The sequence below is a fragment of the Polypterus senegalus genome, chromosome 12 (genome assembly GCF_016835505.1).
Source record: "Polypterus senegalus isolate Bchr_013 chromosome 12, ASM1683550v1, whole genome shotgun sequence".
In the NCBI taxonomy this organism is placed as follows: Eukaryota; Metazoa; Chordata; class Cladistia; order Polypteriformes; family Polypteridae; genus Polypterus; species Polypterus senegalus.
This window is the reverse complement of record NC_053165.1, coordinates 122658953-122684894: the sequence shown is the minus strand read 5'-3', so window position 1 is coordinate 122684894 and position 25942 is coordinate 122658953. Positions and strand designations below refer to the sequence as shown.

At 37.7% G+C, this 25942-nt stretch overlaps 1 protein-coding gene across 1 annotated transcript in view; it reads left to right on the top strand.

Moving 5' to 3' along the window:
• plekho2 (pleckstrin homology domain containing, family O member 2) overlaps positions 1-25003 on the top strand; it is a 219178-nt gene extending 194175 nt beyond the window's left edge. The window contains exons 4-6 of the mRNA XM_039773352.1: positions 5539-5643; positions 15220-15318; positions 21686-25003. Of these exons, the coding sequence (XP_039629286.1) occupies positions 5539-5643; positions 15220-15318; positions 21686-23611 (2130 nt within the window). The 3' untranslated portion in view covers positions 23612-25003. The remainder of the gene's footprint in view (positions 1-5538; positions 5644-15219; positions 15319-21685) is intronic.
• Positions 25004-25942: the final 939 nt, after the last annotated feature.

The window sequence follows — 25942 nt, the reverse complement described above, 5'->3', positions numbered from 1 at the left end:
GACATGCAGGTTAGGTGGATTGGCGATTCTAAATTGGCCCTAGTGTGTGCTTGGTGTGTGGGTGTGTTTGTGTGTGTCCTGCGGTGGGTTGGCACCCTGCCCGGGATTGGTTCCTGCATTGTGCCCTGTGTTGGCTGGGATTGGCTCCAGCAGACCCCCGTGACCCTGTATTCGGATTCAGCGGGTTAGAAAATGGATGGATGGATTTTACGGTAAATTATGGACACTTGTGAAATATGCTTTAAGTATAGCAAGCCTAAGCCTAAACCAAGTGTGGGCTTGCAGTCGGCATCAAGGTATAGTTAAGATTATAGCTGCAGGTAGGTAAGGCAGGATTAAGCATGAGTCAAACACATGTCGAAAGAAATCTCTCAGTCCAGAAGTTTTAAAAGGTTTAGTGAAAATTCAAAGCAAACAGTCCACACAAGAATAAAGAAAACAATGTTACACATGTAAAATAGAAAAAAAAAATGGACAAAATGTCCATTCTCTAAACTTAGCCTTTTCTTGTAAAACTTCAGTTGTTCTCTAGACAAGAAACCCTCAGTACATTCTAAACGTATGGCGCTGCACATTCAATAGAGCAAGTTGCGTTATATACTATTGGGCACGTTAAGGCGCAGTTTGAAACAGAGTGCCCTTCATGCGTTACTTACGGCAAGGCATGTCACTAACTGAGGCTAATGTGTAGTCAGAGGGAAAGAAATAGTTAGAATATACTAATTCAATTCTTCTTGTAGGGGTTATAAGAACCTCTCTTAGACTATGCACTTTTTCATAGGCAAACATTTAACATAACTAAGCAAACATGCCTACCTACTTGACATAACCTAAATACAGTAATCCCTCCTTGATCGCGGGGGTTGCGTTCCAGAACCCCCCGCGATAGGTGAAAATCCACGAAGTAGAAACCATATGTTTGCATGGTTATTTTTATATTTTTAAGCCCTTGTAAACTCTCCCACACTATTTATAAATATTTCCCGCACAGTTATACAGCATAAACCCTTTATATTCTTTTAGTTATTAGGTAAGATTCGTTGAAATTATGTATGTAAACACACAGTTTATATACTACTCACAAACATACATATCATATATCATTGAGGAGTTTTATTTAATACGTAATATAGTTTTAAACATATTGTAATTGATTAGGTAATATAAATATAAGTGAAAAATCTATAACATGTAAATGCTGTACATAAAACCAAAATGTTATTTTAAAGATACTGTAGAGCATCTCCGATATCACATATGTTACAGCCAATAAGATAGACAGGCCACCAGCAATAAATACTTACAATGCAAGAAAAATTTTATAAAATGTGTGTACAGTTACAATAAACATACGTACATGTACTAAGTAAGTAGAAAATTAATTATGGGTACTCGCCAACATTGACACGACGACTTGTCCGATAACAATGAGTTTAATTTTACTGCACAACAAAGGAGAGCATTACAGCTCTTCTAAAGGAGCCTCTTCAGGCGATTGTGTAGCACCGCCATTGTTCTTCTTCCTGCAGTCTTCAATCCAAATCCCTAAAGCAGATTCCATCTGGACTACTGCCTTATTACATCCACTTACAACTCGTTTTGCACACTGGTTAAAGGACACTGCGGCCGTAGATCTTATATTCTTTTCCTCCTTTTTAAATAAAAAGAATCGTGGACTCATTGATGCCGTAATGGCATCCTGCAGCGGTGTAGCTGTTCCCTTACTTTAACATATCCAAAACTTTTACCTTTTTGGCAATCATTAGCATCTTCCGTTGGCGCCAGGGCATTGCTCCTGAAGCAGTAGCAGGGGCAGTTCGTTTTGGAGCCATAACGAAGGGCTTGACTATGCACAAAGATAAACACAACAGTTAACTCTTTACACAGCGAAACACATTGATGCTGAATGAGCGAGATGAGACTTCCAGATTATCACAGCGGAGTTGAATTCGGCACTCCATTGCTGAGCCAGTCAGCACACAGGAACTTAACTGCGTGCTGTGATTGGGTAGCTTCTCAGCCATCCGCCAAGAGCGTCCCTTGTATGAAATCAACTGGACAAAATAACTGAGGAGGCATGTACCAGAAGTAAATTGTCCGCAGAAACCCGCGAAGCAGCGAAAAATCCGTGTTATACTGTATATTTAGATATGCTTACATATAAAATCCGCGATAGAGTGAAGCCACGAAAGTCAAAGCGCGATATAGCGAGGGATTACTGTAACTAGCAAATGGTTCTTACAGAGACTGTTGAAAGGATCTACATGAACTTGAACCAAATGTGTGGTATCTCCATGTAATTGATCATTTCACATGTTTTATTGCAGGAAGCAATGTGACTTCAATGAAACTTTCTGAAATTGTGAAGCATTTTATCTACTCATGGATAAGTACTCACGGATCAGCACAAAAAATATATAGTAATAATGGAGTTCAACAATGAAGAGATGAGTGACATGACTGAAAATTTTAACATAGAAACAAAGACAATAGCAGCATGCAGGCCATGGAGTAATGGGCTTTTAGAAAGACCCACACATTAGACTGGGCACTCATGGTGAAGAATACTATACACCGTGTACATGGCTATAGTCTATTGTGAGGTTTTTAAAGTCCATTGGGATCCCCCCAACCCCAATGAGACAACATGCCAAAGAGCATCCCAAAGCATGATTGATGTGTCTGTGGAAGTCAGCTTATCTGTCATCAAGGCAATGGCAATCTCCCAGCGCTGCAGCGGCTCGTCGCAAAAAGCAAATCCGATCCGACTGGGGTCGTGCTTTAAGCACCATCATCGATGGGTGATGCAAGGAACATTATAAATGCAGGGAACAGTATTACGTAGCTATTAACCTGGTCAAGACCCTGTCTGATTGCTGTGTCTATGTATAGGATAGTGGTAGATCCCGCTACAATAAATAACCGTGCTGTTCCTGTTTCAAGCTGAATAAAGGTGGGTTTTCTAAAGTACTGAAACTCAGCCTCGTGTTTTGGGGTGCAAGACAGGGACTAACACATCGCACTATATCAAATTCTGTTCGGGCAAAACCCAACTTTGCCTTCTATACTAATTGACAAGCCACCAGCACTTAAAAGAACCACAATGAGTGTTTGGTTTGGAAAGCATTACAGCTTTGGATGCAGCTTCTAAAGCATTTGCAGTAGTCGAATGTTCACGATGCAAGATAGCTTTATTGTCACTGTACAATACATTGAAATATGATTGGAGCAAGCCTATAGATGCCTTAGATAGAGGTATATAAAGTAAATATTAAACTATAAGAGGCATAAATTTAAAAGAAAACATTAAATTAAGACATTTAAAAATGTACACAGAGTAAAAGTGAAAGTAAATTTGTTGTAAAAATAAAGGTAAATATGTAAGCATAAATAATAAATGAAGTCACAGTGATAATTACAGTCAATTACAGTCAATGAGTCATGAGTTCCACATGGTTCATATATGTAAGTGTGTGACTATGTGTAGTTAAACAGAAGTTCAGTTCATTCAGTGGTGAATTTTTTATAAGAAGGGGTAGTGATCGCTGTGCATTTAATAGGCTGGTTGCTGTGAGGTAAAAGATGTTCTTTAGCCTGGTAGTGAGGGCATGCAGGGCTTTGAAAGTGCCTGCCAGAGGGCAGAGGACTGAAATGCTATGACTGGGGTGGGATGGAGCTTTACAAATGTTCTTTGCTTTTCTTCTGCAGTGGGTAGTGAAAGATCCTCTAGTGAGGTAGCTGAGTGCTAGTAATCCTCTCAGCCATTTTGATGATATGCAGAATGGCCTTCATATTCAAAAGGTGCAGTCAGAGTACCAAGCTGTAATGTAGTAAGAGATGACAGACTCTGTGGTGCACCTGTAAACGTTAACCAGCAGCTGTTGTGGGAATTATGCTTTCTTCAGGCTCCTCAGAAAATGAAGCCTCTGAAGACCTTTCCTGGCCATTGCTGTGGTATTTATTGTCCATGAAAGGTCATGGCTGATGTGGATCCCCAAGAATCTGAAACTCTGGACTGTTTTCACCCTCTCACTGTTAATGTTGATGGGATAGTGACTGCTGTATTTCATTCTCCTGAAGTCCAGAATTAGGTTCTTTTTTTTTGTTGGAATTAATTGCAAGTTTGTTTTTCTGGCTTCAACTCTCCAGATTCTCAACCTCTTCTCTATGGGCTCCTTTGTCATTATTGGAGATCGGTCCTATCATGGTGGTGTTGTCTTCAAACTTTATCATGATGTTAGTGTCATGGGTAGATTTGCAGTCATTTGTGAAGAGGGAGTAAAGGAAATGACTTAGTAAACCACCCTGTTCAGTATTATAGTTGAAGAGAAATGCTTACCCATACACACAGTTTGTGGTCTGTTAATGAGAAAATCTAAAATACATTTAATGTGTTCTGTGTGGTGATCTATTGCAGCTTGCCATAGCAATTAAAAACTGGGATGACGTTTATGACGGTCTGCTTTAATGATAAAGTATTAAAGCCTAAATTACCACTTTAATCACAAAATACACGTTTTCACCATGTCCTTACTTTTTTTTCTTAGTGGCTCAAATACAGAGCTGTACATTATGTTGCTGTTGTGAACTTGCAAAAAAAAAAAAAAAGAAGGCACAGAACACGGTATGTGAGACTTTTAAAATGTATCGTGTCATTTCGAACGGGAATATGCGACGCTTGAATATAAAAGCACCACAAATGCATCTGTATGTCTGCATTTTACTTCACCACATCGAACCATTTATCAAACATCGAAGCATGCACACTGATCCCATAGGATCCGTATGGAGGCTTTCTGTCACATGTAGATAGTAAACAGAGACTCTGACATCACGTTCTGAATTTTAGCACACTGTGCCCTCCCACATTTTGCGGGTACTACAATTCGTCGCGTTAATTTCTGAGGACCTGCTCAGGGGACACGTCAGATAAACGCTGGGAATGCGTGGTAGCCGCGATGCGTGCGCATAAATATTCTGAGTGTGAAGTATAATCGAACCCTTAGGGTTAATGTGGTTTAGAGCTCGTCTCATCTCATGTGCATTCAGTGCCAGAGTGCATAATGTAGCGATGTGCTGTGTTAGTTTAGAAATAGGTTGGTTGCTGTCCTTGTCAGGTCTTGTGAAGAGGTGAGATCATCAGGAAGAAATGAGTTTCCAATGTTGGTTTTAGCAGATGTTACCCATGTAGTCTGTGATGGACCTAATGCCCTGCCACATGTGTCAGGAGTCAGAGCTGTTAAAATTCTCCTCTTTCGCTTAGTAGCAGCATTTTGACTCCTTAATGACTTTCTTTAGCTTGGAATTAGCTGTTTTGTAGGCCTCTGGGTCTCCCATAAGGAAAGTTTGAGACCTCTCTGTTAAGTGTTGCTAGATTATATTCCAGGGAATTTAAGATTAGTTGATTACCATAATTACATATTTGCATTTTATATATATAAAATGTTAGTTTTTATGGTTAAAAATGCTTTTTTATATGTTTTGACATAATTTGAAGCTCATGTTATTATATAAAAACCATCAACAATCTTTTTGCAGGTGCCTGATATAAAATTTCAAGCACAGACTGCAGAAGAGAAGCAGGAATGGATTAAAGCATTTTCTGAAAGCATCAACAAGGCAAAGAATAAAATATTTGATGAGGTAAGTTGCTAGTGTTTTGAGCTAACCCCCCGATTGTCCACCAAGTTTAGGCAGAAAATAAGAAGAGGAATCCCTAATACTAAATTAAAATGGTAATCAAGTAATTATCCCCAAATATTTTTGAAGCTTCAATTTCAGTTACAGTAATATTACCGTGAGCATACTATGATGTTTAAGGTGGAAAATTTCCACGAATATTCCTCAAATGTTAACTTCTGTTCAGTTTATTTTGTTTTCCTTCCTATTGGGCAAACAAAGCACAGTGCACATTCACACATATGCAGAGGGTATAGAAAGTATTCAGACCCCTTCACTTTTTCACATTTTGCAATGTAGCAGACTTGTGGTAAAATTATTTAAATTAAATTTTCTCTACATTAAGACGCATTCAGAATAACAAAGTAAAAACAGGACTCTCTTTTTCATATTTTGCAAAGTAGCAGCCTTGTGCCAAAATCATTTAAATTTCTTTTTTTGCTCATCAAGCAACACTAAATAGCTCAGAATGACAAGGCAAAAACAAGATTTATTAAACAGAAAAAAATGAAATATCACATTGACACAACCATTTTTCTTTTGAGTGGCAGGACTACGTTTCCATATGATTCAGTATGTGGGCCTAAGGTAAATGTCAAACCTGTACCCACGATAGCAGCAGCGAGCAAGCAAACATGAAATGTATCTTTACCATAAGGAGAAAGTACCAAGAATCTGTTATAAACTTTATTACTCCCAGTTTTTGTTTGTTGTCAAAAGTGTTCTTCAGATATGCAGAAGTCACTCTTTCTTAAACTGAAACCTTTGCTGCTTCAAAGTGGACTTATTCAATATATTTTTATGGTTTCAATGCTTTTGTTTTCACATTTGACCTCGGTACCCTTCAGCTCCATTTTAAAGCCAAAATTGCATCACGTTAGAAGAAAAAAATCCATATGGCAATGAATATATACAATGATTGAAATATCTTTGGCTTGAAAAATATCAAACGTGTCCTTTATAGCTACACTGTTACAGTCCAGGTTGGCTCCATACTTCCAGGTTGCTTTGGGGAGCCTCTTGAACCCAGAATTGCCGATAATGTACTCAAGGATGAGCCATGACAACTAAGGACACACACAGTCAGCAAGAGGTTGGTGCAAAGTGTCTAGTGTTTTTATTTAAAACAAACACTGGTGTCCAAAAGTGCAGTGCAAATTTCTTCAAATAATAAATAATCCATAAAATGTTGTGCAAAGTAGAAGTTAAAATAAATAAATAGATCCAATTAAATCAAGGTTTAAAATACATGTACAATCTTCTTTTAAAACAATCAAATCAGTTTCTAAAATCTGCTGTCTCAGCTTATCCTATCAGGACCTTGCATCCACTATTTGAATGGAGTACTTGACTGAGCCATTTACGTTTGCACGTAAATGCGTGATCAGCATAGCATCCCAATCATCCTCGGACTGGTGCATACATGCTCACACCTGCACCTGCATCCGCTTGGTGCCTGTATGCTCTGGGACTCCCGACTATTTATTAAAATTGCACTTTGCAATGGACCTCTTATCTCACAAACTGCTTAAGTAATAGAGTTATGAAAAATGTCACTAAATCAATTTGGCAAAGGTGTGGTATATAGGTATGGTACCCAAAAAATAGGGTAAAAGCCAGGGCCATCGTTTGGGCTGTGTATCTTTCGAGTTTAGCCCCTGATCTCAGGCATTCAGCCCCAGTCTTCTAAAGCCCAGTGTGTTCTGTGCTCTGATGTGTGTGGGCAATTGCATGAAAACCCATGGGGGACCTCCATACACAAATATTTCCTTCTAACATATTTGTAGGATGGACATTATTATGTGGGGAATAAAACTAATAGTAAGTGTTAAAGCTAGTGATGCCCTTGGTACTAGCTGGGTTTAAATCGGAATAGCTTAAAAAGTCGTAGCATTAAACCATGACCTACACTCTTTTTCTTGTGTCTAGCACACCTGGTATACTGAATCAGGGCTGCAAAATGTACTTAAAAAATTGAACACCTTTAACTTTGGCATTTATCTGACATTAAACAATGAATCAACAGGTGGTATCTCTCTATATGCTGTAATCTTTACTTATACTATTTTTGGGATGCATGTTATCTTTCTATTGGATTGCTGGGCAAATTCTTCTTGTTTTCTGCAACACAAACAAGACATTTCTTTTTTGTCAATTTCCGTTAAACTTCTTTCCAGGTACCAAATTAGCTGGTCTCTCATGTAGATATATAGACCTCCAGGAAATAAGGCCATTACACAAACTACCTGCTTGATGGCTGGACTTGAAATGAATTTAAAAACTTTTGACTAAACTGTTTCACCTTATTATTAGGCATTTGTTTTTATTCATTTCATTTTAGAAGTGCATGGCCATGATGGCCATCCTTTTTTTGTGATTAAGTTTGTATTAGCCCATCATCTTTAAAAGAGGAGTTTGAACTCTGTATCACTAAGCAGAAGTGGGATGGGTGACAAATTTCCCTGACTGACTGACTCACCACAAATGCCACAAGAAATTAGTGTAATATTGGCTGGTTATGTTGGCCTTTGAAATATATTAACAAATTAGACTACACCTCTGGCATTATTAAAGTGGTGTATATAATCATGCTAGCACTGTATTGGATCTTGAATTATTTTGGTGATAAAGAATCAAAATGCTTCCATTGTTTGGACTGTTCTTTGGACTCTGAGTGATAGTAATGCACCAAAGTTATATCCCAAGTTACAGAGATTAGTGAGACGAGAAAATATAAGACATTATTCATTCTCCCCTTTTAACAAAACCATTTTTGTAAAATAAAACTAAGGGTTAGATGTTACTTGGTAGATTACAAAAGAACTGATATTCATAGAACAAAGTCACTTTAACAAAGGTTCACATAAACAGTACACAACAGATGATGTGTGCTACCTTCCCTTATAAATGTGAACAGTTTTTTACATTTTTTTAATATATGGATATAGCGTCAATCTAATTGAATCCACATGGTACTATCTGTTATATCACAAGTCCAAAGCTCAGCTAATGAGAGTAATACTCCAGCTACTAAAAGCAAATGAAACACTACAAAAATTAAAGGAGTGTTGCTTTCTAAATACTGAAAGAATGAGAGAGCGTCCCCAGTTGTGGTGGGTCAGTCAAATGTAGCATCGGTTCAATGAGTTGCTCACTTAAGATTAATTAAAAACCAATGAAATGTATGTTTTATTTTGCTTTTGATGTTCATTTTTAGTGGAAATTATAAAGATGATTCACAAATGAGAAATGAGAAAACAGGAATAAATTAAAAGCCTGGGGTCTCAAGAAGGCCTGAATTGCTACTACAAAGAGTGCTCAGTGGAGAAGGCATCTTAAAGCTACTCCACTGCAGATAAATATAACTGCCTTTTATAGTACTGTTATTACTTACTGTAAATAATATTGGACAGTGCCTATCAGTTATGAAAGTGCTTATAGAAACAAGTAAAAACAATTATTCACTTTAAACTAACTTAAATTTATATCTAAATTAAATAAGAAATTGTGTAAGTTAGACCACTGAAGTACATACAAGTCTTCATCTGTTAGAAACAACAGTTAATTGGTGTTGTCTTGACCCCAAACATAACAACAACAACAACATTTATTTATATAGCACATTTTCATACAAACAGTAGCTCAAAGTGCTTTACATATTAAAGAATAGAAAAATGAAAGACACAATTATAAAACAAAATAAATCAACATTAACATCGAATAAGAGTAAGGTTCAATGGCCAGGGGGGACAGAAAAAACAAAAAAACTCCAGACGGCTGGAGAAAAAATAAAATCTGTAGGGATTCCAGACCATGAGACCGCCCAGTCCCCTCTGGGCATTCTACCTAACATAAATGAAACAGTCCTCTTTGGATTTAGGATTCTCACGGAAGGGCTTGATGATGATGATGATCACGTAGACTTCTTCCTTTTAATCCATCCATTCTCAGATGATTCTGCACTTATGGGATGTATTGATAAAGGGGATGAGTATAGTCAGGTGGAGAAGTTTGTTTTTTGGTGCAAATAGAATTGTCAGCATCTTAACATCAACAAAACCAAGGATCTGATTATTGACTTTCATCATATGAAAGAGCCTCTATATCTGGTCACTATTCAAGGAGTGGATGTAAAGGTGGTCCACTCCTTACAAGTACTTGGGTTCCACATTAATGATGGGTTGGACTGGTTTCGGAACGCAGAGCAAATATATAAGAAAGGGCAGAGCAGGCTCTTTTTTTGCTTAGGAAACTGTACTCCTTTAATGTTCGCAATGAAATCCTTCACATATTCTACAACTCTGTGATAAACCAATGCAATTTGTACATCACTTCATGAGAGGCCCACTGAATCAGCATGCTAATTAAAAGAGAAATCTCAGTTATAGGATGCACTCTGGACCCCCTGGATGTAGTAGCAAAGGTGAGAATGAAAATATCCTTCCTCTGACAGATGTATATGAATACTGAGTACTTTCAGACAGTGAATTATTTAGCAGAAGTTTGTCAAGAAACACTACTGGGGCCTCACAGCAATACATCTGCATATTGCCACACTGTGACGGTGATTGCCAAGTCAGATGTTTTATAGTCATTTTAGTGTGTGTTCAGAGGTGTGTATGTATATATTTATTTATTTACTTACTTACTTATCTACCTATTGATGTATTTATTTGTTTAAAGAGCTTCTGTAAAAAGCCAAACTTTCCCCTGAGGACTAATTAAGTCCTTTCTATCTATCTATCTATCTATAGAACATTATTTGTCCCCAGGGGAAAATTTGGCTTTATTCCGAAGACTAAAGTGTATATATTATATATATATATATATATATATATATATATATATATATATATATATATATATATATATATATATATATATATATATATATATATATATATATATATATATACACTAGGGGGCCTAACACCTGCTCACCGACCCCCTTGGCCTGTGCTACACACTAGCCACTTCACGTCTCTGCTGCTCACATTGTGATGAAGGGGTGCTGAACGTACCCCATGGAGACACGGTCACTCCTCTGAAATCCCCTCTTAAAACGTTGATACGATGGGAAACAAATACAGTTTTCTTTACTCTTTCTTTGCTCGACCAGCTGCTGGATTGCTGCTGCTACTGTCCACTTTGAACATTTAAAAGCCTGTACAACAGCTGTCTTTGTCATCTACTCTTTGTCTTTTATTTCCGGCCCCAGGCGTGGTTAAATCTCTTGGTGCAAAGTGTAGTCTCGCAGGACGTGAGTTCTTGATATTTTAGTTTATAATTTAAAAACAGAATAAGAATCTGAAAATCTAACAAAATCATATTAAAGTTCAATAAATCCAAAAAATAATGATACCAAACATATATGTGTAGGTTTAAAATAATCCTGATTTAATTGCTATGGCCAGTACCCACACCAGAATGACTAAAATGAAAAAAAGATTTCTGACTTGGCTTCTATGGTCACATTGAGGCATTATACAGGCTTATTGCTGTTGTTATTAAGGAGCTCCATTATTGTTTCTTGACACACTTTTGATGAATATTTGTTGGCTGCAGATCCTCAATATTAGTATGGCGGAGAGAGGATGCACAGTATTTCTCATTATGGCACTCAGTTTTGTTTTCATTCTCTCCTTCATTACTACCTCCAGGGGGTCCAGAGTGCATCCAGTAACTGAGCCTGCCCTTTTAGTTAGCTTGTTGATTCAAAATGCAGTCTGCTCTGCCCATTCTTATACAGATACTCTGTATTACAAGACCAGTCCAGCCTGCTATTGATATGGACCTCCAAGAACTTGTAGCAATGCACCATCTCTATATCCATACCCTGAATAGTAACCAGGCCTAGATGTTTTTTGGTGTGTCAAAAGTCAATAACTAGTTCCTTGGTTTTGCGGATGTTCAGTTGCAGACAGTTCTTTCTGCATAAAGACACAAACTTCTGTAACTGACTCCTTTATTCTGTCTCATCTTCCTTGTCAATACATCCCATAAGTGCAGAATCATCTGAAAATTTCTGTAAGTGACATGACTTGGTGTTATTTATAGTCTAAGGTGTACAGAATGAAGAGAAAAGGAGACAGGACTGCTTCTTGTGATTGTGCTGTATTACTCACATCCATAACAGAGACATGGTCATTGAATCTCACAAATTGAGGTCTGCCAAATTGAAAATCCATTATCAAGGTCACCATAGACTCATCCACCTGTATATTGCTGTACTTTCTCGTTAACAGGAATGAATGGATGGTATTGAAGGCATTAGAGAATCTGAAGAATATAGTCCTCACAGTGGTACCAGCACTGTCCAAGTGAGAATAAGCTTTGTTCAATAGCAAACTGTGGTGGGTCCAGAAAATTTGTATAGTCCAGGACCAGCCTCTCAAATGATGTGATATGAGATGCAAGTGCCACTGGCTTGTAGTCTTTAGGTGGAGAGGTGTCTGCCTTCTTGGAACAGGAACAATGCAGGATATTTTTCGCAGAACCAGCACTTTCTGGAGCCTTAGGGACATACTGAACATGTGACCTAGGATAACACAAAGTTGGTCAGCACAGGCCTTAAGAACTCAGCGACTGACTTAATCTGGTCCCACATATTTTCATTTGTGCAGCTTCCTCAGTTGTCTCCTCATTTTGTCACCAGTTATGGACAGCCAATACTGATGGTCAGAGATGGAATCATCATTGGACATTCCAGTTGAAGTGGTAGGAGTTGTTCATATAGCAAGGACAGTGTCTAGGTACTGGTCATTGGATGAAATTGGCAGTGGGAGGAAAAAGCTATTAAAAGATTGGTTCAGGGCATTACATTTGACCACATTCCCATATACCACTTTAGCCCTGAATTGCTTGACTCCAGTAATCATGCCCAGTCCATTCCAGACTTCCGTCATGTTATTTTGAGTTAGTTTGTTTTCTATTTTAGTTTTGTATGCGTCCTTTTCTTTCACTTAGCTTTTTCTTCAGAATTCACTGGGCGTCCTTCAGAGCCTCTTTATCACCTGATTTGAAAGCTGTCTTTTTATTATCCAGTTGACTTTTTAGCTCCTTAGTTAACCAGAACTATCTGTGCAGGACATCTGTATAGACCAAAGTTATAAACCTCTGATGTACAGTAAATAGCTTATTAGTGTATCAGACTGGGCAAAACACTACTTTGTGTATTTATAAATAATTGAGTTAATTAAGCAATTAGTGGTGCATTGTTTGTTTATAATGTTAGTATCAGTGTCTCCCAGATCAGAAATCATAATTTGGATTATTAGTATATTGGTAGAAAAGCTGCAGAGCATAATATATTGTATTGCGATTAATGGAATTTTAGGTCCCAAAAACACTGTTTCGTGTATATGAATATAATTTACAGTGTGGTATTAGTTTGTAATGTTAGTGTTAATACGATTCAACCCTTGAAATTAATCGTAGAGCACTTGCCAAGAAAGCTATTATGCAATAATGATGGCATGGTATGCTAAGTATTGGTTATTTTGTGTTATCTGTGTGTTGGTGAGTTATAAATCCCACCTTTGATGTCACAATTTACTGATTAAAAGGTAATTTACACTTTAGACGATTTCTCATCAGCATCTAAGCCATAGATAAATTCTCATACCAGAATCACAACTCTCTTCACTGTTCTGACAAAGTGCTTTTGCTCTGTTAATTGGGAAATACTGGACATGTATTAAGATTTCATATTATATTAACTGGGAACTTCTTAAATTTGAAATCAGGAAATAAATGAGGAAGTTTGACATCCAAGTTAAGAAAAACTGAGGAAGAAGAGACTATTTTAAATTTTAACTTCTCCTTCAAAGAATCTGAAACCTTTACATGAAAACGAAAAGTGCATCATGACAGAAATGCAAAATAAATTAGAGGAGCTATACTGTATATGATTAATGCAGACAGACTCACATGTGTAGCAATGCAGGCCACCAAAAAGCACAAATCAGAAGTAAGTTAAAGAATGATAATTAAATAAGAATCATATCTTTTTATGTAAATTTGTAACCAATACAAATTTCTATATAGTTAATATATAAAGGAGAACAAAATAACACCATTATTTATTTATTGTAATGGATGGCCGGCCATTTATCCCGGCCAATACCCCCAAGCCGCCAGGTGGAGCCCTCCTTGCAGCGTGGAGGTCCCCAGAAGACCAGCAGGGCATCATGGACATTGGAGTTTTTATGCAAAGCCCTGCTGGATGCCGTGGGGGCCACAGGAGGGAGCTGCAGGGAGGACCGAGGGCTTCTTCGAGCCCTGTGACCCGGAGGTTCGTCACAGGAAGAGCGACGGACTTCCGGGTTGAAGAAAGGGACGATTTACCCTGATCCGGAAGGGAAAAGGACTTGTGGACTATTGGGCAGAAACACTTCCGAGTCAGGGATTATAAAAGGACTATGGGAACTCCCAGACAACGAGCTGAGCTGGGTGGAAGGGTGGCAACGCGTCTGGGAGCTGGAGGATTGGTTTATTGTTTATTATTGTGAATTATATGAGTATTGTGGAGAAGAGTGTGCTTTGTGCACTGTGGCAAGAAAATAAAGTCAACATTTGGACTTTTACCTGGTGTCTGGAGTCGTGGACAGGGGTTCAAGGGAGCGAGAGCGCCCCCTATCGTTCACATTATATAGGACATTTTACATACAGAGAATGCAGCTCAAAGTGCTCTACAAGAAGTAAAGGTGGTAATTACAATTACAAAGAAAATAAATAAGTAAAATTACACAAACAATGCAAATAAACCAACAAGAAATAAAAATAAGCAATGAAAATGCCCCTAATATAATTAAGCATAAATTAAATTAATGTTAATGATCTAAAACTTATGGTGAATGCATGAGTCTGGTGGCCAGGGTGGAAAGTATAACAAAAACTCTAGCCGAAGAGATGCTGTATAAGCTAAACTAAATCTTGGCATTCTACAAAACAGAAAATTTTATAAAGTTATTCATTATTGTTAAGATATACCATTCTAAAAGATTTGATGCAGCAGCTTACCTCAATAGGTTTACATTCATGTCCCTTTCAACATCAAAGACAGCTGATCGGTTGGTACTGGCATGCAATACCACTACATAAAACCAGAAATAGAAAAGAACATTTTTTATGCTTGTCTCTCACATTATAAGCAAACCATTGTCAGAGGACAATTTAAGATGGCAATTAGGCATGTAGCGGAATAGACACTCCAAAATATAAGGAGCAAGATTGCTGAGAGCCCTATATAAAATGCAATCCACCAGAAACAGTTTACCCTGCCATGTCAATGTGTCACCTTCTTAAGGTCAGTCCATCTGTGATACCACCTCTGATATCTTCTGGAATGCTATAGCTTTGATTTTTTACTTTCCTGAAGATAGTCATGGCAGAGAAACATTCCAGAGGATGAGAAGTAAACATGATTATTATTACTAATATAACCACTTTGTTCATAGTATTGTATTCTAATGGCTTATCTATTAAGATGCTCATTAGTTGGTTATTTAATTTAATGTTATATATTTAACTGTTTTATAGGTCAAAGTTGATGAAAATTGTTCTTTAGAGCATGTGACCCGCTCAAGGCCAAAGGTGACTCAGTCACGAAGACCACCAACTAGACTGCATTTGAAAGAGGTAAACTGCTTTTCTGTCTAATAGCAGAATTTTTGTTAGCTCTTTAGTTTAGGTGCTGCAAAAATTAATCTCTTAGTCATATATTGTTATGCAACAAGACCTTAACAAAGGATTATTTTGGTCATAATAGCAATGCATTAATAAAGCTGTCATTTAGATCTGCAATGTGGTAAAGTAAAATAACTTCACTTTGGAATGGTCAGAGGTGGCAAAAGTGAGACATATTTCTCTTGATATTGCATACCTTAGTATAAGACATGTGGATACTGTATATTCACAAGTAATTTTACCACCATATCAAAGACTTTTTATGTACTATATTGCATATATTAGAGTCTCAAATGATGAAACATTTTAAACCAACATGTGCCATTTCTTTTCTTTTCCTTAATGAGATGCTCCTATTTTAAATGGCACAAAGTTAGAGAATACATGGTAACGGTATAACTTTGTTCATGCATTATTTTTTAAAAAGTTCCTAATAGTTAAAGTAAAATGTAGTGTTTTCAAATATATTACATATTACTGGGGAAATTACTTGGCAAGGATGGCATAGAAATTGGTATTCAAAACTGGAATAGAATATGAAGTATATATTACTTTAGTATAATTCAGTTTTTGATTTATGATTAGTTATTTCTCTCCTTTTTATACTGATCATCATCATCAAGTCCTTCCATGAGAACCCTAAATACAAAGAGGACTGTTTGATTTATGTTAGGTAGATTGCCCAGAGGGGACTGGGCAGTCTCTTGGTCTGGAATCCCTACAGATTTAATTTTTTTTCTCCAGCCTCTGAAGTTTTTTTTTTTGTTTGTTTTTTCTGTCCACCCTGGCCATTGGACCTTACTTATTCTATGTTAATTAATGTTGACTTATTTTTATTTTTTATTGTGTCTTCTATTTTTCTATTCTTCATTCTGTAAAGCACTTTGAGCTACATTTTTTTGTATGAAAATGTGCTATATAAATAAATGTTGTTGTTGTTGTTGTTGATGCCTTCACCCACTTTTTGCATACATTCAGTATTATTTTCTTTTTTATCACTCTTACTTTAGAGGCATTCATACCTTTTATAGTATGCCAAGTTTCCAAAAGAGTGTGTAGTATGAACTACCCAAATCTTCAGCAGTATTAAAAATTGTAGGTTTAGATAGATGTACCTTTTGAAATATTTTGTGTCGCACAAGACACACATTTCTGTCAGTTTCTTAGATATTGCTTATGGTCAGCTATTTCTTCTCAGTTGAAGGTAACAATTACATTAAAATCTTGATTATCCGGCACTCAATTAACTGTCTCTGTTAACCATCAGTGCCAAAAAAAAAAATTAAAAATTGCACATACCAGCGCCTACTTATTACTGTATTACTACTGCCATGTGGTACACTGTAAGCTGTGCACATTGGAATAGCTCTCCCTTGTGCTAGCGCGTAGTATTCTTCCCCAGCACCACAGTAAATGCCTTCAGTTTTAATAGCATTTTATAGCTTTTCTCTTTTGTTATAATTAATCTACTATACATTATTATGGCCAATACAAATATGCATGTGGTATTGGAATTATTACAAAAAATAGAAATTAGTAAACATTTACAAAATGGTGAAAGTACTTCAAGTATTGCTTCAATTTACGGAGTAGAAAGAACAACAGTGAACCATATAAAATGTGATACCGACAAAATTGAAAAATGTATTGAAAATGGAAACCACCAGCGGAAATCTTCTGTATTAATGTTCTTCTATATTGTAATTTTCTTTTTTAAATTCTACTATATTATGTTTTGTTAATATATTATGACATGCAGGCAGCTTTGTTATGCACTGTGCATGAGAAGAAAAGGTGGAGTGAATGCTGTAAGCGATGGGGGGTATGAAGGGCTTCTGTTCTTTAAAGGGCTAACATGCCTCTTAGAATATGAGTGACAGGAGAGTTAGGAGAAGAAGGAAAGGTGTGGCGGAAGGAAATTTTAAGTAGGGAGTCGGGAGACAATAAGCAGGATTGTTTACGGTTTAGAGAAAAAAAGAATATAAGTGGCAGGAGATAAACTGATTGGTAGGGAAAGCTTTCTTTTATTGTTTAGGAGGTGTGCTTGTTATGGAATGAAAGTCAAGTCAAGTTGGGGAGCATGCACTGGTGCAGTGCGTTGCTGCACCCACTACACGTCGAAACAGCTCGGGATCCAGGTTGGCAACCCCCCAGGCAGACACGCGGTCCAGTCCTACCCTCCGGAAATGACCCTGTATCTGCTGCAGCCAGGTGTTACGTGGACGACCCCTTGGCCTGGTCCAGCCACTTAGGTCACCAACAATGAGGATCTTATGAGCCGGATCACCCTAGGGGAAATGTGCCACATGACCGTAAGTGCCGTAACTGACACTCCCTCACAATGCAGGTAATGTGCCTCATTCAGAACTCCATGAGCAACTGCTCATTCGACACAAAATCAAACCAACGGTACCCAAGGATTTTCTGGAGAGACACAGTACCAAAGGAGTCCAGTCTTTGTCTCAGGTCACTGGATAGCGTCCATGTCTCACAATCATATAGTTAGACAGGAAGCACCAGGACTCTAAAGACTTGGACCTTCGTTCTTTTGCATAGATATCGGGAGTGCCACACACCCCTTTCCAGCGACCTCATGACCCCCCCATGCTCTCCCAATCAGTCTATTGACTTCACAGGAAGAGTCACCAGAGACATGAATGTCACTGCTAAGGTAAGTAAACCTCTCAACCAGGTCAACACACTATCCGCAAACAGACACACTGCTGATGGCTGTGCCCTAGAGGTCATTAAAGGCCTGGATCTTGGTTTTTATCCAGGACACTCGCAAGCCCAGACACTCAGACTTCTCACTCAGCCTCTCGAGATCAGAGCCTCCATTGACTTCGCGAAGATCACAGCATTTTCAGCAAATTCAGGATCCGTGAATCTTGCTTCAACAACAGCCGCTGGACCCCACGACCTTGCCCAACACCCAGTCCATACAAGCATTGAACAGAGTAGGAGCAAGAACACACTCCTGACGAACCCCAAAATCAACTTGGAAAAATGCAGAGGTCCTGCCTCCACTCTGCACAGCACTCACAGTACTAGTGTACAGGCCAGCCATGATATCCAGCAACCTCGAGGGGATCCTGGAAACCCTCAGGATGTCCCACAGGGCAGCTCGATCAACTGAGTCGAATGCTTTGCGAAAATCGACAAAGGCTGCAAAAAAACTCTGCTGATATTCGCGTTTGCACTCTATGAGAACCCTCAGTGCCAAGATGCAGTCGATGGTAGACTTCTTAGGCGTAAAACCAGACTGTTCTGGTCGCTGGTAGGTGAGCAAGTGATCACGGATCGTATTGAGGATGACCCTAGCAAACACCTTACCCGGCACCGAGAGCAGTGTTATCCCCCTGTATTTGCTTCAATCCAGGCGATCACCCTTCCCTTTCCAGATAGGGACGATAAGTCCAATTTTCCAGTCAGTTGGGGTGATGCCTGTCTCCCAAATGGACACAAAGATTGCTTGCAATGCGAGGAGGACAGCCTTACCACCAGCCTGGAGAAGTTCACCCTGGATACCACAGATCCCTGCAGCCTTTCCTCCCCTCAGCTGGTTCACCACCTGTACAATCTCAGTGAGATTGGGTGGTTCACAGCTAATTGGAGGATCATCCTCAAGAACCGTGGACCCAGAGATATCTAACGTTCTAGCCAGAGGATCAGCTTTGAACAACTGCTCCAAGTAGCCAGCCCAGTGGGTCACAACTGCAGTGTCATCTGTAAGGACTGTTCCATCAGCTGCCCTAACTGCGACTCTTTGAGGAACAGATTCAGATGTACGTAATGCTTTGATTCCTCTGTAAGCAGGACGTGGGTCGCTAGACCACAGATGGTGTGTCACTTGCTCACAGATTCCTCTAACAAATACCTCTTTATCTGCTCTCAGAGCCCTCACAGCTGTCCTTCTCAGTTCCCGGTACAGACCAGAGTTGCCATTGAGCCATGTGCTGCGACTCCTCTCGATGATATCCAGGGTGCCCTGCGAGATGAAACATCTCCTTCTGGGAACACCAGTAACACCAACACAACCCTCAGCAACCTTCAGGGTCTTGTCACGGAAGGTCTCCCACATCACATTAGGATTGGCAGTCATACCCAAATCTGAAAGTTCCTCACACAAACTGCGTGCAAACTCATTAGAAACAGCCTAGTCTTGGATTCTGGCCAAGTCCAGGTTTATTTTCCTAGTAGGTGGTAACTTACTTGACCTAAGCTGGATCCTAAGAGAAGACTCCAAGTAAAACATAGAAAATTCCAGTACCTCTGAGTTAGTTAATTAAATACAAATTAATTAATTTGTTAATACTATATTATATTTTGTTTTGTTAATAATTGACTATTCGCTAAACTAGTCCACTGTATGTTTTTTTGTAAAGTAGCTGTTCTGTTATCCGTCTTTTCTATTATCCGTTACAGCCTCAATCCCGGCCCCTGATGGATAATCGAGGTTTTACTGTATTTGAATTACATCTTTTGTTCTGGAGATATATTTGTTAATTTTGCAAAAAAAAAAAAACAACCCAAGTAGCACAAAAACAACAACAAAAAAACAAATGCAAACAATTTCAAAATTGTTAAATTTATCATGTGCTTACTGGTAACAGCCTTAGCCAGTCAGTGACTGGAGCATGGGCATGGTCATTTTCTTGTTGAGGCAGCACAGAATCCACCTACCAGTCCATAACCTACCATGCTGAGAAATTTCACTGCTTGGGGCAGGTAGTGCAGTTAAGTCAAACAGTAATAATCTTTTAGAGGTGAGCAATTCCATCATCCCCACCAGTTTTTAGAAAACCATGAGCTGTTTAGCATTTTCTGATAGGCATGCATAGATGTTAATTACTGTTTAAATTATAGTAGTTAACTGCATTGCTCTAGGGCAGTGAAAGTATGGGTGGTTGGTTAAAATTCTGTTTTCATTTAAATGTATAGTGATTTACATATTTTAATTTATACATACTGTGAAGAAAGAATTAGAGACAGCACACTCATAAAGATTTGGAGTGGTAGCCCTGTATATTGTAAGGTCCAGAGCGAATTTTCCAGACTGATACATTGAAAATGAATTGAACAAACGACAGCATTTCGGTAGGTGAATAGATTTTTATAGTGAACTGGCAGGAAATTAAATACAGAGGGAATGCTGGGAAAATGGATGGGCAGAAATGACATGGAATGTTGAAGCCGGAAGTGCAGGCATCAGTTGAGGTGATGGCTTTGTTATTGTGTGTGTGGAATCGTCTGCCAGTCTTCAAAATGGTGCATTTATTCTTCTGTTTTTTCTGTTGAATGATAGAGATATTATTGCCCTGTACAAAACCCGCTTTCTTTGTGTTATCAAACTTCGTTGAGCCTGTCAGATGCTCCCTAAGCGCACGTGTGTGACAATACATTTTTAATAAACACATACATTTATAATGTATACATCAGCAGAACAAATTGAAGTTTATTTAAGATTTCATTATATTTCATTGTACAGGGTGGGCCATTTATATGGATACACCTTAATAAAATGGGAATGGTTGGTGATTTTAACTTCCTGTTTGTGGCACATTAGTATATGTGAGGGGGGAAACTTTTCAAGATGGGTGGTGACCATGGTGGCCATTTGAAGTCGGCCATTTTGGATCCAACTTTTGTTTTTTCAATAGGAAGAGGGTCATGTGACACATCAAACTTATTGGAAATTTCACAAGAAAAACAATGGTGTGCTTGGTTTTAACGTAACTTTATTCTTATAACTCATGAAAGAATAAAGTTACGTTAAAACCAAGCACATCATTGTTTTTCTTGTGAAATTCCAATTAAGTTTAATGTGTCACATGACCCTCTTCCTATTGAAAAAACAAAAGTTGGATCCAAAATGGCCGACTTCCAAATGGCCACCATGGTCACCCCCCTCTTGAAAAGTTTCCCCTCACATATACTAATGTGCCACAAACAGGAAGTTAATATCACCAACCATTCCCATTTTATTAAGGTGTATCCATATAAATGGCCCACCCTGTATAACCCATGCATTACAGTTATTAAATATTGCCTCGTATCACTTCTCTGACCTTTTTATGATATCATTATGTTATTCTAATTTACTTTTAACCACAATGACCAGTATTCTATGTGTCAAAAAAGGTGTTGTTTTGCTTAAACAAAATATAATTATATAAGTATCATTTACTTTATTGCATGCATTTTGATTAGGTGACAGTTTAGTAAATTATACAATGAAGACTGTAAGACAATAAAATCACCACCAAAGTGACCAGCACAAAAAAATCTGCATTTTATAAAAATTTCTTTGTTGTTTCAGGTTGCTATAACTTCATCTGAAGGTACTTTGAGGCTGAACCTTGATGATAAAACAGATGATATCAGCTATCTTCAGGAAAATGCTAATTGCATTGAGCCCTCTGGTCCCCTTCCTAACACAGTAGCTAAACCTCCTGTACGTCCATCTAAAGAAGTTACTCTATTATTAGTAGAAAATGAGGACAAATCAAAAATGCCTCCTAACAGGGAGGGCAGCATTCAGGGCAATAATCCTGAAGATGATAGCAAGCAGCCTAAGAAAATTTTGAAACCACCTATGCCTCCTTTAAAAGATAACAAACCCTGCTTGCAAGTAAATACAGAGGAAGGGGAAGATAAGCCTTTGGAAACTGAAGCGACCACTGTGGTTCCTCCATGTCCACCAAGTAAGGCTCTCAAACCTCTTGCACCACCAGCAGTAGAAGTTACACCAGTGCTGCCAGTGGCTGAAGTAACAACAGAAGATCTTCCTCTGGAAAAAGACAAAACTGATATTGAGCCTTCATCTCCAGCCAGTGGAGTTCTTGAATTACAACCAGATGTCATATTAACAAATAATCTACAAGCTGAAAAAGAAGAAAAAGCTTGTGATGAACCCAAGAGTAAATATATGCCTCCTCCATGTCCACCAAGTAAACATCTTAAACCCTATACTGCACCACCAAAAGAAATCAATCTCTCAACAGAAAATACAGAAGAGGATACCACCGATACAATTACAAACATGTCTGAGTCCTCTCCAACCCCATTTAGAAAAATTGTTAAAAATGAAAACTTGCCTTCTTTAGTTCACAAAACTAATCCATCTATTGAAGAGGCGCCCAATGATTTTGAAAGTTTAAAAGCCCCACCACTTTCTGTTAATGAGAAGGAATCAACAGAAGAAAATCTGAGGGATACCTCTAAAAACATAGTCACTAAAGAGCCAACTCCCCAGTCTTTGCCTGATAAATCAATAGGTACACCAGTATCACTGCCTCAAGAGAATAAACCTATTATTGCTTTTCATGATGATGTTTTTCCAGAGAGTGGCAACAAAATTATATATAATTCATCTCCAGGTATCACAGGGTTCAAGCGTCCACAGCCTCCTTGTAAAATTAATAAATTGTCCAATAAAACATTGACATTTTCAAATTCCTCTGCACCTCCTTCTAAGCCCGAAAGTCAGTCGATAGAAGCTGTTCAGACTATATCCACACTTCCTATATCACCTAAAAAAAGGATAGTTAGTTCTGATACTATTGTAGCCACCAAGGAAGATGGTAGTGAACCAAGTTCTTCTCATGTGAAAGAAGAAGTTCCAAAAGAAAATTCTGAATATAATTTAGGCAAAGCTGTTGCAGGCTTATCCACAGCATTGTGTGAAAATCAGAAGTATCCAGAAGTAGAAATAGGATGTGTAAATGATAACAGTCTAACACATTCTCAGAAGTGCCCTGTTACTACATCTGCAGAGCATAAAACAGAAGTTGTTCAAAATGGCAAACAAACCTTGGCACAGCAAAAAATGTATAGTAAGTCAGAGGGACACTTTAAATCTGGGATCGGACGACCTAGATGCTCTTCACTGGGTGACCTTTTAGCAGAGTCAGATGTCAAGGTGTCTAGTGAAGAACAGATTGAAATCAAAGTACAGTCTGGGAAATATAACTATGATGATTTGCAGCAACAGCTTAATTTGGAATTATTGGAAACAGGTGAACTTTTGGAGCAAATTTCCGACAAAAGGTGCCAGTTACAAGGAACTGGCTCTGGTGCTGAGAGTTTACAAAAGACAGGAGATGCATCTGCAGAAAAAATTCTTAATGAAGCAGTGGAGAAACTTAAAAAGGCCCAAGTGTTTTTGCAGGAAGTGAAGAATCTGACAGACACTCAAAATTCAGGCTTGGCAAGTACTAAAGAAAGCAGAAGAAGGAGTATGTGAAAAATAATCACAAGTAATTTTTGCACGTTTACTTAAGAGCATGTTATGCCAGTGCTTCCAGATATTTTAAAGTATTTTTATAACAATTAGCTTACAGCTTTTATTGACATTTTGCAAAGAAATATAATAATTTTATTTACATTTTCAATTAAATACTTGCCATGTGTTTCTGTGAAATGGCATGTTGTAAACTGAAACATTTATTTTTGGACTTGATATTAAGTACTTAGACACACAGTTTTTGAAATGATAAACCATATATAATCAATTTTTCTGCACACATACATGTGACCTGGCAATAGTTTATGGTTTGTGAACATATATTATATACTTTTTACTACAATATGTATAATATATTGTAAAAATGTAAAAACATTTTCTTGCCTTTCTCATATTGTGATGTAATGACATAGTTATCAATAAGATCAAATAAGAGATGAGAAGACCTCCAGCATACAGTACAACATATTTATCCATCCATTCACTCACCCGTTAAACTACTGTACTTAGTCCAGAATGGATCACACACAGCTGACAGCAGTGTCATTTGTAAGACAGAATGCAACCCTGGATGAGTTGCTAGTCCATTGTATTTAATGAAAGACACCAGCTAACCTGACATATATGTCTTTGGGATGTGGAGGGAAACCACAAAGAGATGGGGGAAATGGGCCAACTCTGTAGGGTAAAGCATTGAGCCCAGGTTTGAATTCAGGACTGTAAACCTATGAGGCAGCACTCCAACTTTTACATCACACGATATTACACATAAAAAAGCAAAAATGTGATGCAGGTTCTTACTATAATAATTACTCTGTCTTACTGCTTGGGAAGGTATTGACGTCATATCACATTTGTCCAATTTAGAGTAAAATGCATTCATTCATTTTTCAAATCACATTGTGCAATAAAGACTCTGAGTTTGAGTTCAATGTGAAACCATATGAAAACTTGACTAGTGATTGTTGTTTATATAACATAGATATCCAAATAGTGCATATAATTTGATTAGTATCTATAAAGATCCATAAATATGCACCTTTTGCATACTTTGATGTAAGGGAGGTGATGTAAAATAATGTACACCTTAACATTTAATTGCCAGTACAATTTTTCCTAATTTTATAATCCGTTTCCATGGTGTGTTTTTCTGTTAGAGTCAACTATAATGAAAAAAGGAGGAGATGCTTTTGTATTTTGTCATTTTATTTATTATTATTATCTTTTTTTATCTTTTATAAAATGTATTAAACGCAAGTAATATTCCATACAATCAAGTCAAACTTAAGAAAACTAATTTCAATTCAACCCTCACCCATGGGAAAGAGAGAAAGGCCAGCAGCCAGAGTAAAACTTTTGAGAGTAGTAAAGAAAGAAAGGAGTCTTTTTCCCCAATATAAATGCTTATTCTAAAATGTTATTGATTAGATCCTGCCAAGTTTTAAAAAAGGTTTGAACAGATCCTATAAGTGAGAATTTGATTTTTTTTTGTTGTTTTAGATATTATGTTTATAATGAAACAGATGGGAGCAACAATTGGAATTTTTAAGTGGCATTTTCTTCTGGGCAGTTTCTGAAAGACAAGTATAGTACATTAGGAAATGACTTTGAAGACATGCAGAAACTGTATGTGCTCATCTGCACTTTAATATGATAGTGTCTCAAAAAGATCTATAGTATTATGTTTTGTGTCTTGTATGTAGAGTTCTTGCACTGTCTTGGTCACATTTTACCTAATTTCTAGGTGGCTTATGAAGTCTGAACTCACCTGTATTGTGAAACTTTTCAAACCATATTAGCTTCAACCCTCCATTACTAAGCTTGCATATAGGGCTGATATCTATGTTAAATGGATGTTCATTACATATAATGCCATTCACTCTTACAATATGTCACATTGTTTACCTGAAGGAAAATAAGTCTGACTACCAATACACAAATGTTTTGGTTTTTAAAGGTGAGCAGCAATTTTATGAGATTTTGTAATAAACATGAACTATGTGTGATAAGTCCATGAAAAAAACTAGTTGAGTTTATGGGTTAAATAGTAGTTTTATAAAGTTTGCTCTTGAGAGCTTGATCATCTTCTAAAAAACTTATAATCCATACAGTAGGTTTCTAAACTACTCATTTGGCTATCTCAAAAAGCTTCATACCTTCTCTTGCTGAGAGGCTATTGAATATGAGTGCCTGGAGTTTGCAATTTGCTAAGTGTTTACGTAAGATGTTGAGAGCACATGTAATAACTTAAAGCAAAGAACTCCAGCCAGGATATCATAATAAAAAGAAGTGAATTTGTAGTGACCTGAGAGCACACGCCCCATTACACAC